The sequence below is a fragment of the Bubalus bubalis genome, chromosome 11, assembly GCF_019923935.1.
Source record: "Bubalus bubalis isolate 160015118507 breed Murrah chromosome 11, NDDB_SH_1, whole genome shotgun sequence".
In the NCBI taxonomy this organism is placed as follows: domain Eukaryota; kingdom Metazoa; phylum Chordata; class Mammalia; order Artiodactyla; family Bovidae; genus Bubalus; species Bubalus bubalis.
Genome location: NC_059167.1, coordinates 32,730,558 through 32,750,566, shown reverse-complemented (window position 1 = coordinate 32,750,566; position 20,009 = coordinate 32,730,558). Strand labels below are relative to the sequence as shown.

Sequence of the window (20,009 nt, the reverse complement as noted above, 5' to 3'; positions counted from 1 at the left end):
TTAGAATCACCTAATCAGATTAATGAGGATTGCACATTTGTACACACAAATACTGCTACATTTTTATGCATTTATAAAAAAAATGTGTCTTATAGTTACGGTAGTATAACTGACTTTAAAGCCTTAGATTTAATAGCATCCGAACCACAGCTTGATGACTGAAAGTAAGATGAGTGAACCTTTTCAAATAGGGTGGGAGAAATTACTAATTTGTTATAGGCAAGTGGTTGTTAAACTGTTTTCTGAAATTATGAAACAGTGTCTTACTACATAATGAATGTATTATGCATGATATGTGGTTTTTGAAATTTTCTATTTAAGTGTACCCTACAGAGAAGAATTATACGACTGTAATTTATCATTAACAAATTTCCTTAGGCCTTCAACACTGTTAGTCAGTTCTCAGTTTCTATAATCATTATCTCCTTTATGCCAACAACCCTACCTCTACTCCGGTCACTTAAGAAAGAGATTAGGAACTTCACACTGGGAGCCAGCTCTAAACCGTGCCTGCCTGCTCTTCTTTCCTTAATGTACAGTTAATAATATGTTGTCCTCTTCTGTAAGATGAGTCCCTCTTTTTATGCTCTGGATCTCATTCCCTTCTTCCTTGTCTTAGCCTGTGATGTATCCCTTTTCTTCCCAGCATCTTTTTATCTATTCCTTTCTCTTGTATTCTTCTTATCAGCCTTTTAAAACGTGTTTACATCTCTTCCAACCTTCTGGAAACTGCCCAGACTCCTTCCATCAACCCCTCCACCTTATGGCCAGATTGCTCAGAGTTATATACACTGTTCTGTTTTCCTCTTGTACGTCACCACACCTAAAACAACTTTATTGAGGTCACTAGTGACCTCCAACAAATTTTTGTGCCAAGTTCAACAAATTTTTGTGCTAAGTTCAACAAATTTTTGTGCTAAGTCCAACAAAGTTTTGTCATGATTTCATTTGACTCCTTAGTAGTATTCAGCATCTTTGACTTAGTGCCTTCTAAAATCACCTGACATACATGATATTACATTTTTTTCTTGTTTTGTTGTTCATTGTCATTTAGTTGTTAAGTCATATTCAACTTTGCAACCCCATGGACTGCAGCACGCCAGGCTCCTCTGTCCTTCACCATCTCATGGAGTTTGCTCAAATTCTTTCATTTCTGGTTGACTTCCTAACTAAATGATGTATTGACTGCAAATCTATATGTGCATCAAAGATGTCCCATGTCCTTTTTAAAATTAATTTTTATTGGAGTGTAGTTGCTTTACAATGTTATATTAGTTTCTGCTTTTTATATCTCTTCTTAGAAGCTCCAGACATTTCTATTAAACTTTCAATGAGGATTTCTTCATATTTTGTAAGTCCTCAGACTCAATATGTGCAAGACTGTACTCATCTTTTCCCCAAAATCTATGGTTTCCCTGTTTGTTCCTAATTCATTTGAATGGAAGCACCATTCACCCAGTTCCTCAAGCTAGATAAATGAAAGTCACCTTAATCTTCTCACTCTTGCCTCTTTCTAGTCTGTCACCCTAGTCTAAGCCACTCTTCTCTTTCAACCTAGCTAGACTGCTACAATAGCAACTTGTTCTTCCACATCTGTCCTTGCTTTCCCTACTCCAATCTATTCTCTGTACTGCATTGAAGTGGGTTTTTTAAAACTAAGTATATAAAAATGTGATTCCTCTTGGAATAAATTAAATTTAGGACACAAAATAATAAATAAAACTAAATGCCAGTCATTGATGATAAAATTGTGACTAAAATCAGCTTGTCTTTAACCTCATGGAACTTATTGAGTATTTTAACACATTGAAACTTTGAGGAGTACAAACACTCAGCATTAACACCTCTCTCTCACTCTCCTGCGTGCTCTCTTACTCTTTCTTTCAGGGGAGGGGTCATCTTTCCATCATCAGGTGGCAAGACTAATTCAGGCATTGATTCTCCTCATTGAGGACTGTGACAGTAGCTCCCGTTTCCCTTCCAATCCATCAAACTTATTCTTGGCAGAGAACTTTTAAAAATATAACTCTGACCTAATTCTTATTTAGCTCTCTCAAACCTCATATCTACGCAGTGTCCAATTCTGATTCTCTAGTATATCATCTAACAAACCATATCATGACATGTCACATTTTGTTGAATTGACTGGTTTTATATTTCTCCACCTCCTGCCAGACTTGAGGCCCCAGAGTGGAAGGCCAAAAGTGCCTTCTCATTTTAATTGTGGTAGAAGTCTGTGATTCATCATGATCAAAAATGTTTGAGCTGTATTTGAGGACATACTATCCAAAGTTAGAAATTTCATAAAATAATAGTAGATAGGGTTTTCCTGATGGCTCAGCAGTAAAGAATCCACCTGCAGTGTGAGAGATGACGGTCTGATCCCTGGGTTGGGAAGATCCCCTGGAGGAGGAAATGGCAACCTGCTCCAGTATTCTTGCCTGAAAAATCCCATGGACAGAGTAGCCTGGCGCACTACAGTCCAAAAGGTCACAAAGAGTTGGACACAACTGAGTGAGCGCACAGATAGATACACAGCTACCTGTAATACCAGGTAGTGGCTATTGCTACTAACTAAAATTGTAAGTTTCTGGAAATTATGAACATATTCATGCCTCTTCTATATCCTTAACTCTCTTTTGCTGACATTTTACTGGATGCATAGTTAGCTTCGCATGTTTGACTAAATTAAGGGAAGAAGGCTCATCAGCAGTCTAGTGTACTCTACCTCCCATTATTACGACTCCAACTCCAAAACTCTTGAGGGATGCAGCACCCTCTGGCTCCTCACCAGGAGATAGACCCTGTAGGTGTGAGAATACTGTGAGCAGAGAAAGCACACTGGGATAGCAAACACAAGTCCTAATATTCTAGTCCTAAAGGCAGAGTCTTCTAGTTGGAGACATTGTTTTTCTACTGTACGCAATTTTACTCTAAGGTGACTAACACGATAGCTAATTTTTAAAAAGTGATTGTGTAAGAAATTACTTATTAGATTAAGCAATTTTGATTTTTGCAAAGACGCATCAGGTAAATTTAAAACTTTGTGTATAGCCTCATCTTATATTTTTTAATTGAAATAAATTTTCTCTCAGGCAGTTGCTTTTAACTTAAATTCTTTATTCATTTATATCTTGTTTTTACACCTGATGACTGCATTCTGAACTTAACAGTTTTAGGGCCATGGTTTCTCATGGACATAAACCACTCTTGATAGTCACTAACTTTTAATTCCAATAAATTTAAATTATTGACTTTTTATCTATAAAGCTATATTCTTCAGCATTAAAAATTTATCAAATGTTTGGTAAAACCTTAATACATGTCAAATTTGCATTTGATGGGTTCATTTTATTTACTTGCTTTTAGAGGAAACTTTGGTTTCAAATCAGTGTCCTTTTTTAAAAAAAGTTTTTGCTTTTTACATGTACTGGATACAACAGTCTTTAAATTCTGTAAGATGATAAATACTAAAAATGAGGTATTAGTCTGAGGAGAGACTATTATGATTATGAGGGACAGGCAAAGCATAGAGCCAGTCTGGTATAAGTTGTTTTTGTTTTTCCCCATACCAGAATTCCTTAAAATTCACATCTGAAATAATTCATAGGCTGCCAGATTACTCAGTTAACTCATTGGCAGTTGTTTTAATAATCTTGCAAAGGGGGCTTCCCTGGTGGTTAGTGGTGAAGAGTCCATCTGCCAATGCAGGAGACATGGGTGCAGTCCCTGATCCAGGAAGATCCTACATACTGTGGAGCAACTAAGCCCATACCCCACAAGTACTGAGTGTTTCGTGCTCTAGAGCCTGGGAGCCCCAACTGCTGAGCCCACGTGCCATGACTACTGAAACCCGTGTGCCCTAGAACCCATGCTCTGCAACAGTAGAAGTCACTGCAATGAGAAGCTCGTGCACTGCAACTAGAGAAAAGCCTGTGTAGCAACAAAAACTTAGTACAGCCAGAAATAAATAAATTGAGGAAAAAAAAACTTGCAAAAGCAAAATTTTTTAATTTACTTGGGGAAAAATTGCCACCTGTTGGTTTGAGCATTTAATATAGTAAACACCTCTGTTAACTCTGTAGTGATTATAAAGTCTGTATATTGCTAATTTTTGAGGCTTACTAGAACTTTGACTTAAGTTTCTTTATATTTTAATAAAGTGAAACTACTCCAATGTTAGAAATCTTGCTTAATGTAATAAAAGAAAAAAACGAGATTGTACTAAAAGATCTTACTCCCTTTCCCTTGACTGCCTGATGCTTTTTAAAAATTATATATTTTAATTGACCTAGATGGCATTATTTTTTTAAATATATTTTAATCAGCTACATATTTATTGATCTTGGCTATATTATTAGCTATTAAAATTTTTTTGAAAATACATGACTTTAGTGGGCTTATTGCTCTTTGAACTTGTGAGGTCTCAATGTTTATTGCTTGACACTGCCTTTGCTTTGAGTATGGCTTTGAATTCTTTTAGAACACAAAAATAGTGGTACTCTGAAATTAAATTATGATGATTTATATGGAAGAAATATATATATATATCCATGTTTTCTTAATTTTCCCAAATATCAGTTTTTAAGTAGTCTATCAGAAAGGGAAATATTTTATTAAAACCCATAATCCATTTGTCTGTATAATATTAGGTTTCTATAATTAGTAAAACATAACAAACAAATAGGTATTTGTAGGAATAGTTGTTTCTGCATGAATGTTTCCATTAGTTTTTCTTTTTTTTCCATAGAACTAAATTTTAGTATGTATTTAGTTTCTGTCCCTAAGAAATAATGTTCATTGTTCTATTTTAAGGGGTTGCAAAGTCAACTACAGAGGCCATGCATGAAAGACAAATGAGAAAAGCAGGCTATTGTGAAGCAAGAGGGACTGGTGGAGTCTGAGACAAAATAAAATTTATGTGGCTCATTTAAGTTTCTCTAAAACATTGTGCTATCCAAACAAATAACCTTTGCCATGTGACTTTTCTGCCTCTAGTTTATATTCAACAGTAACAAGTTTAATGTATGTGGATTATTTGAAAGTATCATGTTTGTAATTATTATGTTCATCTATCAATGTATTCACTCAGAACACATGGTATTTTGAGGATTTTTCTAAAAAACAACAAATGAGGTAAAAAACACTCTCACTCCATTACAGAACCTTTTCCACATGGCTAACCTTAGTCCCCATGGTGATAATTGAAGGGACGTTTCAAGTGATAGATTGGGTAAAGAGTAGAGACTGTGTATCTTGACAGTTGTATCAAACTAGCTGTATCAAAGTATGAATTAAAATCTGACATAGGATTTTGAAAAAAATTCATATTTTCTGGGTTCAGTAAAATATGGGGTTCACAAAACAAAAAATAAAAAAGAGGACAGTATATCCTCCTTCTATTCGTTGTTCTATATATTTATGTTTTACCTTTGCAGCCTGAGGAAGAACCTGATCCTGAAGAGAGGGACAACTTCCTCCAACAGCTTTATAAGTTTATGGAAGACAGAGGTATTTTCATGCTTATTATTTAAAAATAGACATTTCTAGGAATTCCCTGACAGTCCAGTGTTTAGGACATGGTGCTTTTGCTGTCAGGGGCCCAAGTTCAATCCCTGATCTGGGAACTAGTGCAGCATCGTGTCCCCCCAACCCAAGAGGTAGACTTTTTTTTTTTTTTTTCTGTTTTATGTTCTATGTTTATGTATCATTTTTGCTTAAAGCATGGGTATATGGATTTGTATGTCAAGCCTAAGAATCAATTATAGCTGATAATAGTAATTAAGTATTGGGAATAAAGACATCTACTTTATTACTACTACTGTTAGTACTACTAGTATCTATTTTGAGTACAAATAGATACTGCAACTACTAATATCTATTTTGAATACAAATGTAGAGGAAAAGTAGTTGTGATGTAGTTAAATTTTATCGCCTTGAGACTTATAAAACCAGAAAATATTATAATAATAATTGAGTAATAGAAATTGAACAATCATAATGTAAATCTACATACCCATTATTTACTAATGCTGTTTTTGTGGCAAGTAATCTAGTCTGACCCTTGGTCTCAACAAATTAAACATAATGGATTAGCTCCTATCTAAATAGAGTAGGATTTCTAATAAAGTTAGAAGAAATAGAGCCCTTATAAATCATAGTTCGTGACATTATATCAGTCCTTGGAAATCCTCAGATACATTGGTCCTAGACATTTTGTGGCCTTCAGAAATGATCCTTCAGATTACTACCAACAGTCTTAACATTTGTGTTAAAGCAGTAAAAATGAAACCATGGCCTAAAATGTGCCCTTTTCATTGTGTGTGTTTTTGCCCAGGCTTCTTGAAGCAGCAGCATTATTGGCTACACCTTGCAGGCCCAAGGTTTGATTCAGTTTTATCCAAATTCAGTGGCAGTTAGAGAGGTGATTTTACTAGTTCTGGAAGTATAATAAATCTAAAGATCACCACAATGCTGTATAAAGAATATAGAGAATATTTTGTGTTGTCTTACCTAATTTGAGCATCTTTAAAATATATGCCTCTTATTAATGATATTTGGGAAATTAGAAATTGATAAGCTTTGTTTTCAACTTAGTATTTTCCATTGAAATTAACATTGTATTTCGGCTCTTCGATATTAAAAAGGTACTCCAATCAACAAACCACCTGTTTTGGGCTATAAAGATCTCAACCTCTTCAAGCTCTTCAGACTGGTTTATCATCAAGGTGGATGTGACAATGTAAGTAAGACTGTAATGAAAATTAAAATTGTCTAGTGTTGCACTGTTATATGTACTTTAGGTAATAAACACATTTTCTTAATGAACATAGAATATTAGTATAAAGATTATTTCCCTTTGCAAACGTTAACAAATAAAAACTTAATTTTCCAGATTGATAGTGGTGCTGTATGGAAGCAAATTTATATGGACCTTGGCATTCCTATTTTGAATTCAGCTGCTTCCTACAATGTAAAAACTGCTTATAGAAAGTAAGTAGTATAGTTTATTCATCAAAGAATACATAATTACAAGGAATATTTTCCATTTAATTTGTTAACAGTTAAATAAGAACACATCAGTCAAAGGACATTAAAGTTAGAGAAAGTACATAAAAAGGCTTAGTTTAGTGGATACTGTGATTGAAAGTTCAGTTCAGTTCAGTCGCTCAGTCATGTCTGACTCTTTGCGAACCCATGAATCGCAGCACGCCAGGCCTCCCTGTCCGTCACCAACTCCCGGAGTTCACCCAGACTCACATCCATTGAGTCAGTGATGCCATCCAGCCATCTCATCCTCTGTCGTCCCCTTCTCCTCCTGCCCCCAATCCCTCCAGTGCAACAAGTCTGCTTTACTCCATTTTTCATGTTTGGATTTTGTTTTCAAAATTAGAGATACAGGCAGTATCTTTAATTGTCTGAAATTACATGTTATAGAATTGTATCTTTTATAGTGAACAGCCTTCATATAAAAACTATGATAGCTGTGTTCCATTATCACAAGCTCAGATTTTTCAGGAAAGAAATTTTATTTTCTGGTCAGTATTTCTACTATCCTATATAAAACACCAAGAAACCAGTAACAGGAAAAGTACTTTGTATTAAAAGGCTTGAGTTTTACTTTTCAAAAAATATTTAATATATAGTTCTGAAGTAAAATATAATGACTAATATTTCTTAAAATCAAATATCATTTGTTTAGGTATCTCTATGGTTTTGAGGAGTACTGCCGTTCTGCAAATATTCAGTTTAGAACTATTCACCACCATGAACCAAAAGTAAAAGAGGAAAAAAAAGACTTAGAAGAATCCATGGAAGAGGCTCCAAAAGTAGATCAAGAAATGCCTTTAGTAGAAGTGAAGAGTGAACCTGAGGAAAATATTGATTCAAACAGTGAAAGTGAAAGAGAAGAAGTAGAATTAAAATCTCCAAGGGTGAGTACTTAATACTAATTTTATTTATTTTTTTAAGCATTATTTTAGTCTTTTTAATATGGGCAGTTTCAGATATATACAAAAATACTCCTATGAACCTAGTTTATTTTGTAGTATTTAGTTATGCTTCAGCCAGGCTAGCTTCACTCCCTTTCTCTAAATATATCACATATTATTTCTTTTACCTTAAAAACCATTCCTTCTCTTGTTCTCTATTTATATCTGTTCAAGCCATTCTCAAGTGAGGTCAGTCTCAAATATTCACTTCCTTTGAGTCTTTTACTAACGTGTCACCTCACTGAAGCAAATCCTGGTCAAGCATGCCTGCTCAGTCACTAAGCCGTGTCCAACTCTTTGTGATCTCATGTTTAGGTCTGCCAGGGTCCTCTGTCCATGGGATTCTCTAGGCAAGAATACTGGAGCGGGTTGCCATTTCCTCCTTCAGGGTATCTTCCCAACCCAGGGATTAAACCAGCATCTCCTCCTTTGACAGGTGTATTCTTACACCACTGAGCCACCTGGGAAGCCCCTATTCTGTTCAATCCCTCTAATGTTGCTGTGTCTATAATTTACTTATTTATTCTGTTTATTATTTATTGTTTCTTTTACCGCACTCTGGACTAGAATCACACTCCACAACAGCAGGGATTAGTGTTATTCCATTCATTCAGAGATCCCAGGCATCTAGAATAGTGCCTTGCACATATTAAGGACTTACTAGATGGTTGAGTGAATGAATCTCCTGTTTATAATACCTGTGTCCTCAGCCAGGTGGGATCTTTGCTTTCTCTTTACTTACTCCACAACACACTGTACAGCTCTTTTGGCAGTTTTTCATGCCCTGCCTTCTTTCCTAGTCACATGCATCCTTGGTTTTATCTTCTAACTCTGCTCTTCCTCTCCATTAATATATAATTAAGTCAGGAATTGTCACCCACTGTTTTGATCATTGTCTGATGATGTCTACACAGTAGGTTTTATCAAATTTTAGAAATAGAAAAAAAAATTTACCACATTGTGAAAGGAATTCAGTTATTGTGATCAGATCAGATCAGTCGCTCAGTCGTGTCTGACTCTTTGCGACCCCATGAATCACAGCACACCAGGCCTCCCTGTCCAGCACCAACTCCCAGAGTTCACTCAGACTCAACATCCATCGAGTCAGTGATGCCATCCAGCCATCTCATCCTCTGTCGTCCCCTTCTCCTCCTGCCCCCAATCCCTCCCAGCATCAGAGTCTTTTCCAATGAGTCAAATCTTCACATGAGGTGGCCAAAGTACTGGAGTTTCAGCTTTAGCATCATTCCTTCCAAAGAAATCCCAGGGCTGATCTCCTTCAGAAAGGACTGGCTGGATCTCCTTGCAGTCCAAGGGACTCTCAAGAGTCTTCTCCAACACCACAGTTCAAAAGCATCAATTCTTCGGCGCTCAGACTTCTTCACAGTCCAACTCTCACATCCATACATGACCACAGGAAAAACCATAGCCTTGACTAGACAGACCTTTGTTGGCAAAGTAATGTCTCTGCTTTTGAATATGCTATCTAGGTTGGTCATAACTTTCCTTCCAAGGAGTAAGCATCTTTTAATTTCATGGCTGCAGTCACCATCTGCAGTGATTTTGGAGCCCAGAAAAATAAAGTCTGACACTGTTTCCACTGTTTCCCCATCTATTTCCCATGAAGTGAGGGGACCGGATGCCATGATCTTCGTTTTCTGAATGTTGAGCTTTAACCCAACTTTTTAACTCTACACTTTCACTTTCATCAAGAGGCTTTTTAGTTCCTCTTCACTTTCTGCCATAAGGGTAGTGTCATCTGCATATCTGAGGTTACTGATATTTCTCCCGGCAATCTTGATTCCAGCTTGTGCTTTTTCTAGCCCAGCGTTTCTCATGATGTACTCTGCATATAAGTTAAATAAGCAGGGTGACAATATACAGCCTTGACGTACTCCTTTTCCTATTTGGAACCAGTCTGTTGTCCCATGTCCAGTTCTAACTGTTGCTTCCTGACCTGCATACAAATTTCTCAAGAGGCAGGTCAGGTGGTCTGGTATTCCCATCTCTTTCAGGATTTCCCACAGTTTATTGTGATCCACACAGTCAAAGGCTTTGGCATAGTCAATAAAGCAGAAATAGATGCTTTTCTGGAACTCTCTTGCTTTCTCCATGATCCAGCGGATGTTGGCAATTTGATCTCTGGTTCCTCTGCCTTTTCTAAAACCAGCTTGAACATCTGGAAGTTCACGGTTCACATATTGCTGAAGCCTGGCTTGGAGAATTTTGAGCATGACTTTACTAGCGTGTGAGATGAGTGCAATTGTGCGGTAGTTTGAGCATTCTTTGGCATTGCCTTTCTTTGGGATTGGAATGAAAACTGACCTTTTCCAGTCCTGTGGCCACTGCTGAGTTTTCCAAATTTGCTGGCATATTGAGTGCAGCACTTTCACAGCATCATCTTTCAGGATTTGGAATAGCTCAACTGGAATTCCGTCACCTCCACTAGCTTTGTTCTTAGTGATGCTTTCTAAGGCCCACTTGACTTCACATTCCAGGATGTCTGGCTCTAGGTCAGTGATCACACCATCGTGATTATCTGGGTCGTGAAGATCTTTTTTGTACAGTTCTTCTGTGTATTCTTGCCATCTCTTCTTAATATCTTCTGCTTCTATTAGGTCCATACCATTTCTGTCCTTTATTGAGCCCATCTTTGCATGAAATGTTCCTTTGGTATCTCTGATTTTCTTGAAGAGATCCCTAGTCTTTCCCATTCTGTTGTTTTCCTCTATTTCTTTGCATTGATCGCTGAAGAAGGCTTTCTTATCTCTTGCTATTCTTTGGAACTCTGCATTCAGATATTTATATCTTTCCTTTTCTCCTTTGCTTTTCGCTTCTCTTCTTTTCACAGCTATTTGTAAGTGAAATTGTATTTAATAAAAGACACGGTGAAGTCATCTCTTGTATTTGCTCAGAAACCATTTTTTTAAACTGTCCATTTTACTTAGTAAGTGGCACTTTCTGTTGAATTTCATGAAACCTCCAGAGTACTTTGTTTCTTTTCTTAATTTTTAAAGATTATGATAAAGAAACATGACATTTGTCATCTTAACCATTTTTACATGCACAGTTCAGTGGCATTAACTACATTCATATTGTCTTATAACCATCACCATCATCTATCTCCAGAACTTTTTTCATCTTGGAAAATTGAAACTGCCTGTTGAAACTCCTCATTCTTCTCTTCCCTGGCCTCTGGCAACCATCAGTCTACTTTATGTCACTATGAATTTGACTACTCTGGATATCTCATATAAGTGGAATTAGATAGTACTTGTCCTTTTGTGACTGGTTTATTTCATTCAGCAGAAGGTCTTCAAGGTTCATCAATGTATGGATTAGAATTTCCTTCCTTTTTAAGACTGAATAATACCCCATTGTATGTATTGTGGACATACTTGCTTGTCATTACATAAAGAGCTTCCTCATCTTATGTAAAACATCTGCAGACTATTGCATAGTATGGATGTACCATAAATTTACCTTCCTCAAAATTTTCTCCAATTTTTTATGATTACAGAAAGTACTGCAGTAAATATACTTATAAAAATGTCCTCCAAATTTATCTAAATATAGAGACTTGTAAAAATGTCCTCCTTATTTATCTGAATACAGACTTCTAAAAATGAGATTTCTGGGACAAAGGTACAAGTTATACAAATTTAAAATTTTATGGATAACAGATGCTTTCATTCATTTATCTACAAATTCTTAAAAGAGTACCTGCCCATGTGCCAGACACTGTTTAGATCTGAGGTTATAGACGTGAGTAAGACAAAGACCCTACCCTCATGGAACTTAAGTTCTTTTTTTCCCCCCTACTGTTGATGTTTAAATAGTACATAGTCAGGAACTAGGCAAAACATTTGTTATACTGAGATAATAATTGTATTCTAGTGCTCCCAAAGTTGTTGGCTCTTTTTTTCCCTTTAATCCTCACTTTATTTCAAGTAGGGGGGAATTCTGCTAGTGTGCAGAAGTTGACTGGAAGGAGAATTTAGGAGATAATGAAATGGCTCAACAGTTTCCTGGTCAGTTGAGCATGCAGCTAGAGACTGTATAACAGCTGCTGAGGTTTTAACAAGTTACTGCTGGCCTAGTGAGCTCTTCAGATTCAAATAAATAAGCTCACTTTTTGGCCATTAATACAATTCAGTTATTTTAAAATACAGTGATAATGTAAATTTTATCTTAGTAAACAATAGAGTTAGAGATGAAAGAACTTCCAGAAAATTAAGGGACTGATTTATTTTTCTTATTAACTTATATCATTGACACTTAGATAATTCTTAAAAACTTTTATTGTAGTCAAGAAGTATTAAAATAAGATAAAATAATATAGTGAACACAGAAAATTTTTATTTTTCATGCAGTATGTAGCCAGGGGACGTAATAGATTTGGGCATAAGTAATTTACATGGGTTGATTTTTTACTTTGAGAGGAAGCAAAAAGTACACAGGAGTTGACGGGTTATCAGTATCACGTCTCAAGCTAGAAAGAAGACTAGTCATTGCCATGATGGTTTAAGAAAAAGATAACATTTTTCTATATTTTTTTCCCCTTTGTAGTGATAATTCCTTTTAAGTTTTCATCCTCTCTACTAGGGACGAAGGAGAATTGCTCGAGATGCAAATTCTATTAAAAAGGAAATTGAAGAAGAAAAAACAGAAGACAAATTAAGAGATAATGATACAGAAAATAAGGATGTAGATGATGACTGTGAAACTGCAGAGAAGAAGGAAAATGAACTACTACTGGGGAGAAAAAATACACCAAAGCAAAAGGAGAAGAAAATCAGAAAGCAGGAGGATTCTGACAAAGACTCAGAGGAAGAGGAAGAGAAAAGCCAAGAGAGGTACATTATCTTACGTTTGTTCTCCAGAAACGCCTGTCTGGGGTGCAGCAGCGCTCTCTGTTCCTGCTTAGAGGTTCAGGTTTGAGGGAATGCTTTCTTATTGGGACTTCCATTCCTCTTGTCTGATGAAGGTGAGACACATTGTGAAGATGATGTGTATCGCCTTTCGGAATTGGAGAATATACTGGTCGCACCATTTTAATAGCACTTGTGCCCTAAACAGTGGCCTCAAAGAAGGCTGCGCCACCCAGTCAAAAGAAAGGTCCTGCAGTTGACAGCAGGGAAGGGAGCTGGAGAAAAATGGAGGAAGTGGACAAGAGGAAACAGCGACAGCAAAAATTCCATTTTAAAAAAGGTACAATGTGGGAAAGCTAACAAACACATGGGTGCACAGTACTAGCAGATGTTTCTGTGTGTTAGCTTTATCTAAGACAGTTTTCTTTTCCAAGTTACTGTATTAGAATAAGTGGCATGCACCCCTGATTCTAGTTTGGAAAATTCATTCTTGCCCCACATCACATTAAATTTCGGCTTTTTAATGTTCATCCTGTTTGCTGTTGAGTGAAAACTGTTTTTTTTTTTGTTTTTTTTTCATGTATTATACACGTATGGACTGAATTGACTTAAAAATAACCAGAGATTAGGCAGTCCAGCTAGATCATGGTAATGTCCAACTATGTTTAGTGGCCATTTCTTTATTGTCAAATGGATTTACTAATTTTTAGACACTACTAAAAAATGAATTTTAACTCAGCAACAGCATAACACACTTACTTGTGTAGAAGCTCTCCTCCACAGTTATTTTTCAATGCTAAATTTTCTAGAGATTTAAGTTATTAGGCACAATTGAGAAAAGTGGCCTGCTGTTTCCAACTAGTGGCTGACACCCATCTGAAAATTAACCGTTGAAAAAATAACTGCAAAAATAGTAATGATTGGTGAGTGGGAGAGGTAATTTTATGATTCAGCATAAACAGGTACAGGAGCATTCACAGTCACATGTGAATTAGAAAAGTGAGTAAAGAAAGTTCTGTAGTGAAATACAATTAGGATTAGGGAAAGTAGGAGGAAATAATTGGAGTTGAGTATAATGATATGAGTGTAGTAATTCAAATATTTGGACAGTAAATTTAATAAGGTAAGGTGGACTATTTAAAAAGTAAGGCCTAACTATTGTTTGAAGATTTGTTAAAAATAAGCATCAAAATGTGTATGTTTTATAGTATCTATGTAATACACACTATATATATATGTGCATATATATATACATACACACCACGTGCTTTAAAAAGCCTTTATAATTGATATGTAAATAGAATATTTATTTTAGAGACATAAAGTTTCACAGACTTGAATATGAAGGACAATATTTCCTTTTATTAAATAAAACTGAATATACAAATAGTCTGTATTCTCATTTAATAGCAGGAATCCTGGAAATAGCCTTTTTTTTTTTTAATCTATAGAGACTTCTGTTTTAAGTAGTTTTTTATGGTGTTTTGAAATTACCTTATCAGAATATAATTGGAAGGTGCCCTTGTAAAGAAAACATTCCCACTGCTAATGAGTTGTCAAAGTTTCTTCATGTTGGCTCCCCCAGTGGTCCCTAAAATAATGCCCTGTGTTTATGACAGAAGATGGTACCTCCTCTTAAGATTTTTAAAACTCCTGTGCCACTAGAGTGATCTTTGATGCAAATCTGTTCTGAATTTTTGCTGGGCTAATAAAGAATGTTTGTTTAAAAATATTAAAAATACTTGGACCTCCCTATGTGAATCTCCTTTATATATGATTATCAAAACAAAAACTGATGGGAGAGGTGTAAAAACAAATAGGAACCAATGTAAGATATGCAAAAGCTTTGTTCTTCCGGTGCTATCCCACAGTGAGGACAAGAGACCTAACACCCAGATGTCTGTTGTTTCTTCATGAGGGTGGGGAAACCTTTATAAACTAGTTTAAAAGAGTTACTAAGGTAGTTAGCCCTTGTTCATTATTTTTCCCACCAAAAAAGTCTGGGTTAAGAACCACTCTGAATTGAACAAAAAGTACTAGTCAAGTAGACTTAAGACATTTCAGTTGCAGAAAGTTAAAAACTATCTTTAGGTCATTTTCACATACAAGGTAGCACTTGAATCCTAAAGACTTCTTCAAAGCATGTTGTTGTAATTCTGCTTTATCAAAAGTGATTTATTTGATTCCACATCACCATTAACTGTGATGACTGACTTGCCTTTAAGAAGTACAGATTTACTTTTGGTACAGTGCACCTTGTCATAATAAATCAGTTTTCTACTAAGTAGTCTATGAAAATCTTCTCCTTCTCCTCCTTCTTCTCCTCCTCCACTGACATGTTATGAAGGTAATAATTAGGTTGTGACTCTTCTACATGTTGGATTCTTTTAGCATATATTATTTTGTTTTCCATTAAGTTATCAGTAGCATTATCAGTGTTATAACTTACTGCAGGGAAGAAACCGAAAGCAAATGTGACTCTGAAGGGGAGGAAGATGAGGAAGACACAGAACCCTGCCTAACAGGCACCAAAGTGAAAGTAAAATATGGACGGGGGAAAACGCAGAAGATCTATGAAGCCAGTATTAAAAGCACTGAAATTGATGATGGAGAAGTTTTATACTTGGTACATTACTATGGATGGAATGTCAGGTAAGCAAGAAATGTATTTTCTTATTTTGAAATTTGTTTTTGGTTCAGAAAGATCATTTTTAATGTTTTGAAGAACTAAAGCAAATAGTATATATGCACTTACACAGCACACCTTGCATTTGAATTTTCCAGGACTTTGAACATTCCTACTATTTTACTTCCTATGTCAATACTTCCAGCCAAAGATCACCAGGATCACATCTGTACCTGAACACACTGGGTTTGCTACTCATTTGCAGTAAGGGAGGACACCTAACTTAGGGAACCATGTGGCATGTTACTTAGAGGGTGGGTCATGAAAGCTCAGGGTACCACCTTTGGGAGTAGCAACAGCTCAGGGTTCTGTGGAAACAGCCTTTAGAGAGCTGGACCCACGGCTCCCAACATTGCAAGAGTTTTTGCTTGTTTACTTGCTTATTAAATTTATCAGAAATCAAGCCTGTATAGAGCACTGTAATAGGTCTGAATTGGAAAATTAATAAATAATGTTAGATAAGACTTAGATCTGAGCTTCTGTTAGGTGATTTTAAGAGGGTTTAGGAAATAGGGCGTTGTTCTAGACTGGATGCTGTCAAGAAGCAGGGGATAATTCTGATTGGTTATCTTAATCTTACCTGTAAGAAGGGAAGACTAAACCAAGGTTAATGCTATCTTTGGACTTCCCCCCAATGGCTCAGTGGATAAAGAATCCATCTGCAATACAGGAGACACAGGAGATGCAGGTTTGATCCCTGGGCCAGGAAGATCCCCTGGAGAAGGGAAATGGCAACCCACTCCAGTATTCTTGCCTGGAAAATCATGGACAGAGGAGCTTGGCGGGCTATAGTCCAATTGCAAGACTTGGACACAATTTAGCGACTAAACCACCCCCCACTACCACCACCACCACAATGCTGTCATTGGTAAAGCAGTAGAAGTCTCTCAGGGTATAAAGGATGTTTGGTCATTTTTGTGGCTTGGACAGTGTTCCTGGTTTTTTGTGTGTTGAGACAGTGGTCTTTTTTTTGTCTTGATACATCATGGTCATGCAACAGACCTGTCTGATGTTGATGTTCTGTAAAGTTGTTTATGTGCAACAGGAGAACAACATGCCCTAGCTGTGAGGGCCAGGACGACTCTGTAGCAACAGCAAGGCCCAGCTAATAGTACCAGGTCAGTTGCTGGATGTCAGGGACTACTTTTCTCTCTGTTCTTTAGGAAGTCTTTTGTGTTCACTGTATCTGCGGGCCCTATAGTTGCTTGGAGCCCAGAGGTTCCAGAATGTCCCTACATACTCAGTTCCCTCATCTCTGAGTTGGGAAATACAGAGAATCTACTTTATAGGGATTTTTGTGAGAAATAGTGCCAATTATATTAACATGAAAGTTTATATAGTTAGTGCCTGGCACTTAGTTAAGTGCTCAGCAAACGTTAATTGTTTTCTTTAGTGGGGGCATGTTTGGCTTCTGTCCTATCACATCATTTTAAAAAGAGTATGGATTGACTGAATAGCATATAAAACTTTAAAATTTCTTGCAAATCAAAACCACAATGAGGTACCATCTCACTCCAGTCAGAATGGCTGCTATCAAACAGTCTACAAACAATAAATGCTGGAGAGGGTGTGGAGAAAAGGGAACCCTTTTACACTGTTGGTGGGAATGCAAACTAGTACAGCCACTATGGAGAACAGTGTGGAGATACCTTTAAGAACTGGAAATGGAACTGCCGTACGATCCAGCAATCCCACTGATGGGCATACACACTGAGGAAAGCAGAATTGAAAGAGACACATGTACCCCAATGTTCATTGCAGCATTGTTTACAATAGCTAGGACATGGAATCAACCTAGATGTTCATCGGCAGACAAATGGATAAGGAAGTTGTGGTACATATACACAATGAAATATTACTCAGCTCTTAAAAAGAACGCATTTGAGTCAGTTCTAATGAGATGGATGAAACTGGAGCCTATTACACAGAGTGAAGTAAGTCAGAAAGAAAAACACCAATACAGTATATTAACACATATATATGGAATTTAGAAAGATGGTAACAATGACCCTATATGCAGGACAGCAAAAAAGACACAGATGTAAAGAACAGACTTTTGGACTCTGGGAGAAGGTGAGGATGGGATGATTTGAGAGAAGAGCATTGAAACATGTATATTACCATATGTGAAATAGATGACCAGTCCAAGTTCGATGCATGAAACAGGGCACTCAAAGCTGGTGCACTGGGATGACCCAAAGGGATGGGATGGGGAGGGAGGTGGGAGGGGGGTTTGGGATGGGGGGACACATGTACACCCGTGACTGATTCATGTTGCTGTATGGCAGAAACCACCACAATATTGTAAAGTAATTGGTCTCCAATTAAAAATAAATAATTTTAAAAGTAAAAATTAAAAAAAAAAAACTTTAAAATTTCTTTTCTTTTTTTCTCAGATCAGCTCCTGTACCCTTCACATTTCTGCCAACACTAAAAACAAACTTTCTTGTTCATCTCTCAGTAGTTTTGTATGTATTGAATTCAGGGATAAAGACTACACTTGACAACCTTAACAGACCTCCCTGCTTTGCACATGCAGCCCAGTGTAGCCTTCTTTTTTCCTCAGAGTCTACATAGTTCACAACCATCTGCTTTTACTTACCATCAGTGTGTCTGTTCTGTTTTCTAGACTATCCCCCTCCTAGCGTCCTTCTCTTTCTATCTCTTTAATTTTTTCCTGTATGACTCTTCTTAACAATCATTTTATTATATGATCATGTTCATCCTAACTGGTTATCTTCCTAACTGGTTACCTAGCTGGAATTCACGTGATTAATGGTTTTTCATTGGCCTTCCACCCTGCTAGATAGATACTGGGATAATGCATGAGAAGATCATGTTTAAACCATAGTGTAGAGTCATGGTACTGGGTCAGCTGAACTTGTGCCTATTGGAACAGGGTCCTTCTTTTGCATGGGTTAACAGTGATTGGGTTACAAAGTGAAGGTGTGGTTTGCATCACCAGGGTGCAGTTCAAAGCAAGGACTGCCTGTAGTTTTTTTCTTTTTCTTTTTTTTTTAGCTAAAATGTACAGATTTTAGATTTTGGTTCATCTCTATAAATACCTGTAAATATACATTAAACATATAAATTATAGATAGCTGTATAAATATATACTTATGTAAAAGCTGTTATTTAGCTCTAGGAGGTTTAATTTCTTATTTGCCCCTTATTAGTAACTTGGACTGACTATATTAAAATCTAGAAGTTATGTCAGTATTATGGGAAAGGGGAAAATGAATTTTCAGAATAAACTTAAAATACCTCTAAAAGAAATTTCAGTTTTAGAGGTGTACAGTTCAGAATAAAATTTTTTTAGAAATACTGGAGGCTAGAGAGAGTTCTGGGAAGAAAAGAGTTGAAAAGGACTTCATAAAATAATCTAGAACTCATCATACTACAAGTTTGAATTTATCTCACTTGTTTTGCATTATTTGGTTACTAGAATGAATTCCAGTGCAGAATCAGCTTATTTAATTAAGCTCAGATGAGTGGGAGTTGTAGGGAAAAAGGCAGCCTTGAATCCATTTAGTTTGCCTACCCTACTCTCCCTCTTAAACCTGTCTGCCCTGATAAACTCTCTTGCTGTGCCCTGTTGGTGGCAGGTACCCAAAACACCCAGTGCAGCGCCTGGCACACATACTGCCAGCAGGTGAGCACCCGTGCCCTTCACCTTTCTGCCGACATAGAACTCAGCCCTCTTCAGTATGCAAAGAAGGTATTCTTGTGAATTTTAAAATATATTCTTTATTTTAAGGTATGATGAATGGGTAAAGGCTGACAGGATAATCTGGCCATTGGACAAAGGTGGACCAAAGAAAAAACAGAAGAAAAAAGCTAAAGTATGTATACAGGTGCTATATCCTTTAGATAACAGGAGTTGTTCATATTGTATTAATACTGTGTTTTCTAGAAAACTTGTTTTCTCATATAATCATTTTGAGTCTTTCAAAGTAATTGTGAGTTTGCCCCTTAGGCCCCAGAAGCTAAAAAGTAAAAAATATGAACACATTTCCACACTATTTCAGGAAAGGTAAAAACCAGCTTCCCCTGGGGCACGGGCTTCAAATGCAAAGGCTTACGAGGTTCTCTAGAAAAGCGGTAAAGTAGGACTGAGCCTGACAAAGAAGAGGTTATGTCCCTCATCTAGAGAGGATGGAACTAACCACTCTGCTGTGGGATGCAGACTCAGGCTTGCCAGATTTTAGATTTTTTTTTTCTCTCAAGACAAGTGTATTTTTTAAAAAATAAAATCTGGTTTTTAAATGCTGGAAGCTAATACTAAGTTTTAAAGCATACATTGGCTATATGTTCTGTCCTCATCCACACCCTCAATTTTCAGCCTTTGCTGTAGAGATGATGACATACCTTTCTTTTCCTCAGGAAATAGTCCGAGACAAGGGGAGAGCTGAATAGTACATAGCTCTCTTGTGTGCTGCCTCTGACCTTCACAATATAATT

At 36.7% G+C, this 20,009-nt stretch overlaps 1 protein-coding gene across 2 annotated transcripts in view; it reads left to right on the top strand.

Annotated features, from left to right (window-relative positions):
- The window catches only part of ARID4A (AT-rich interaction domain 4A), a 61,960-nt gene that overhangs the window by 25,672 nt on the left and 16,279 nt on the right, over positions 1-20,009 (top strand). For both annotated transcript variants that reach the window (XM_044924922.1, XM_044924923.1), the window contains exons 12-18: positions 5,439-5,511; positions 6,648-6,742; positions 6,896-6,993; positions 7,703-7,934; positions 12,597-12,847; positions 15,317-15,514; positions 19,306-19,390. In XM_044924922.1, the coding sequence (XP_044780857.1) occupies positions 5,439-5,511; positions 6,648-6,742; positions 6,896-6,993; positions 7,703-7,934; positions 12,597-12,847; positions 15,317-15,514; positions 19,306-19,390 (1,032 nt within the window). The remainder of the gene's footprint in view (positions 1-5,438; positions 5,512-6,647; positions 6,743-6,895; positions 6,994-7,702; positions 7,935-12,596; positions 12,848-15,316; positions 15,515-19,305; positions 19,391-20,009) is intronic.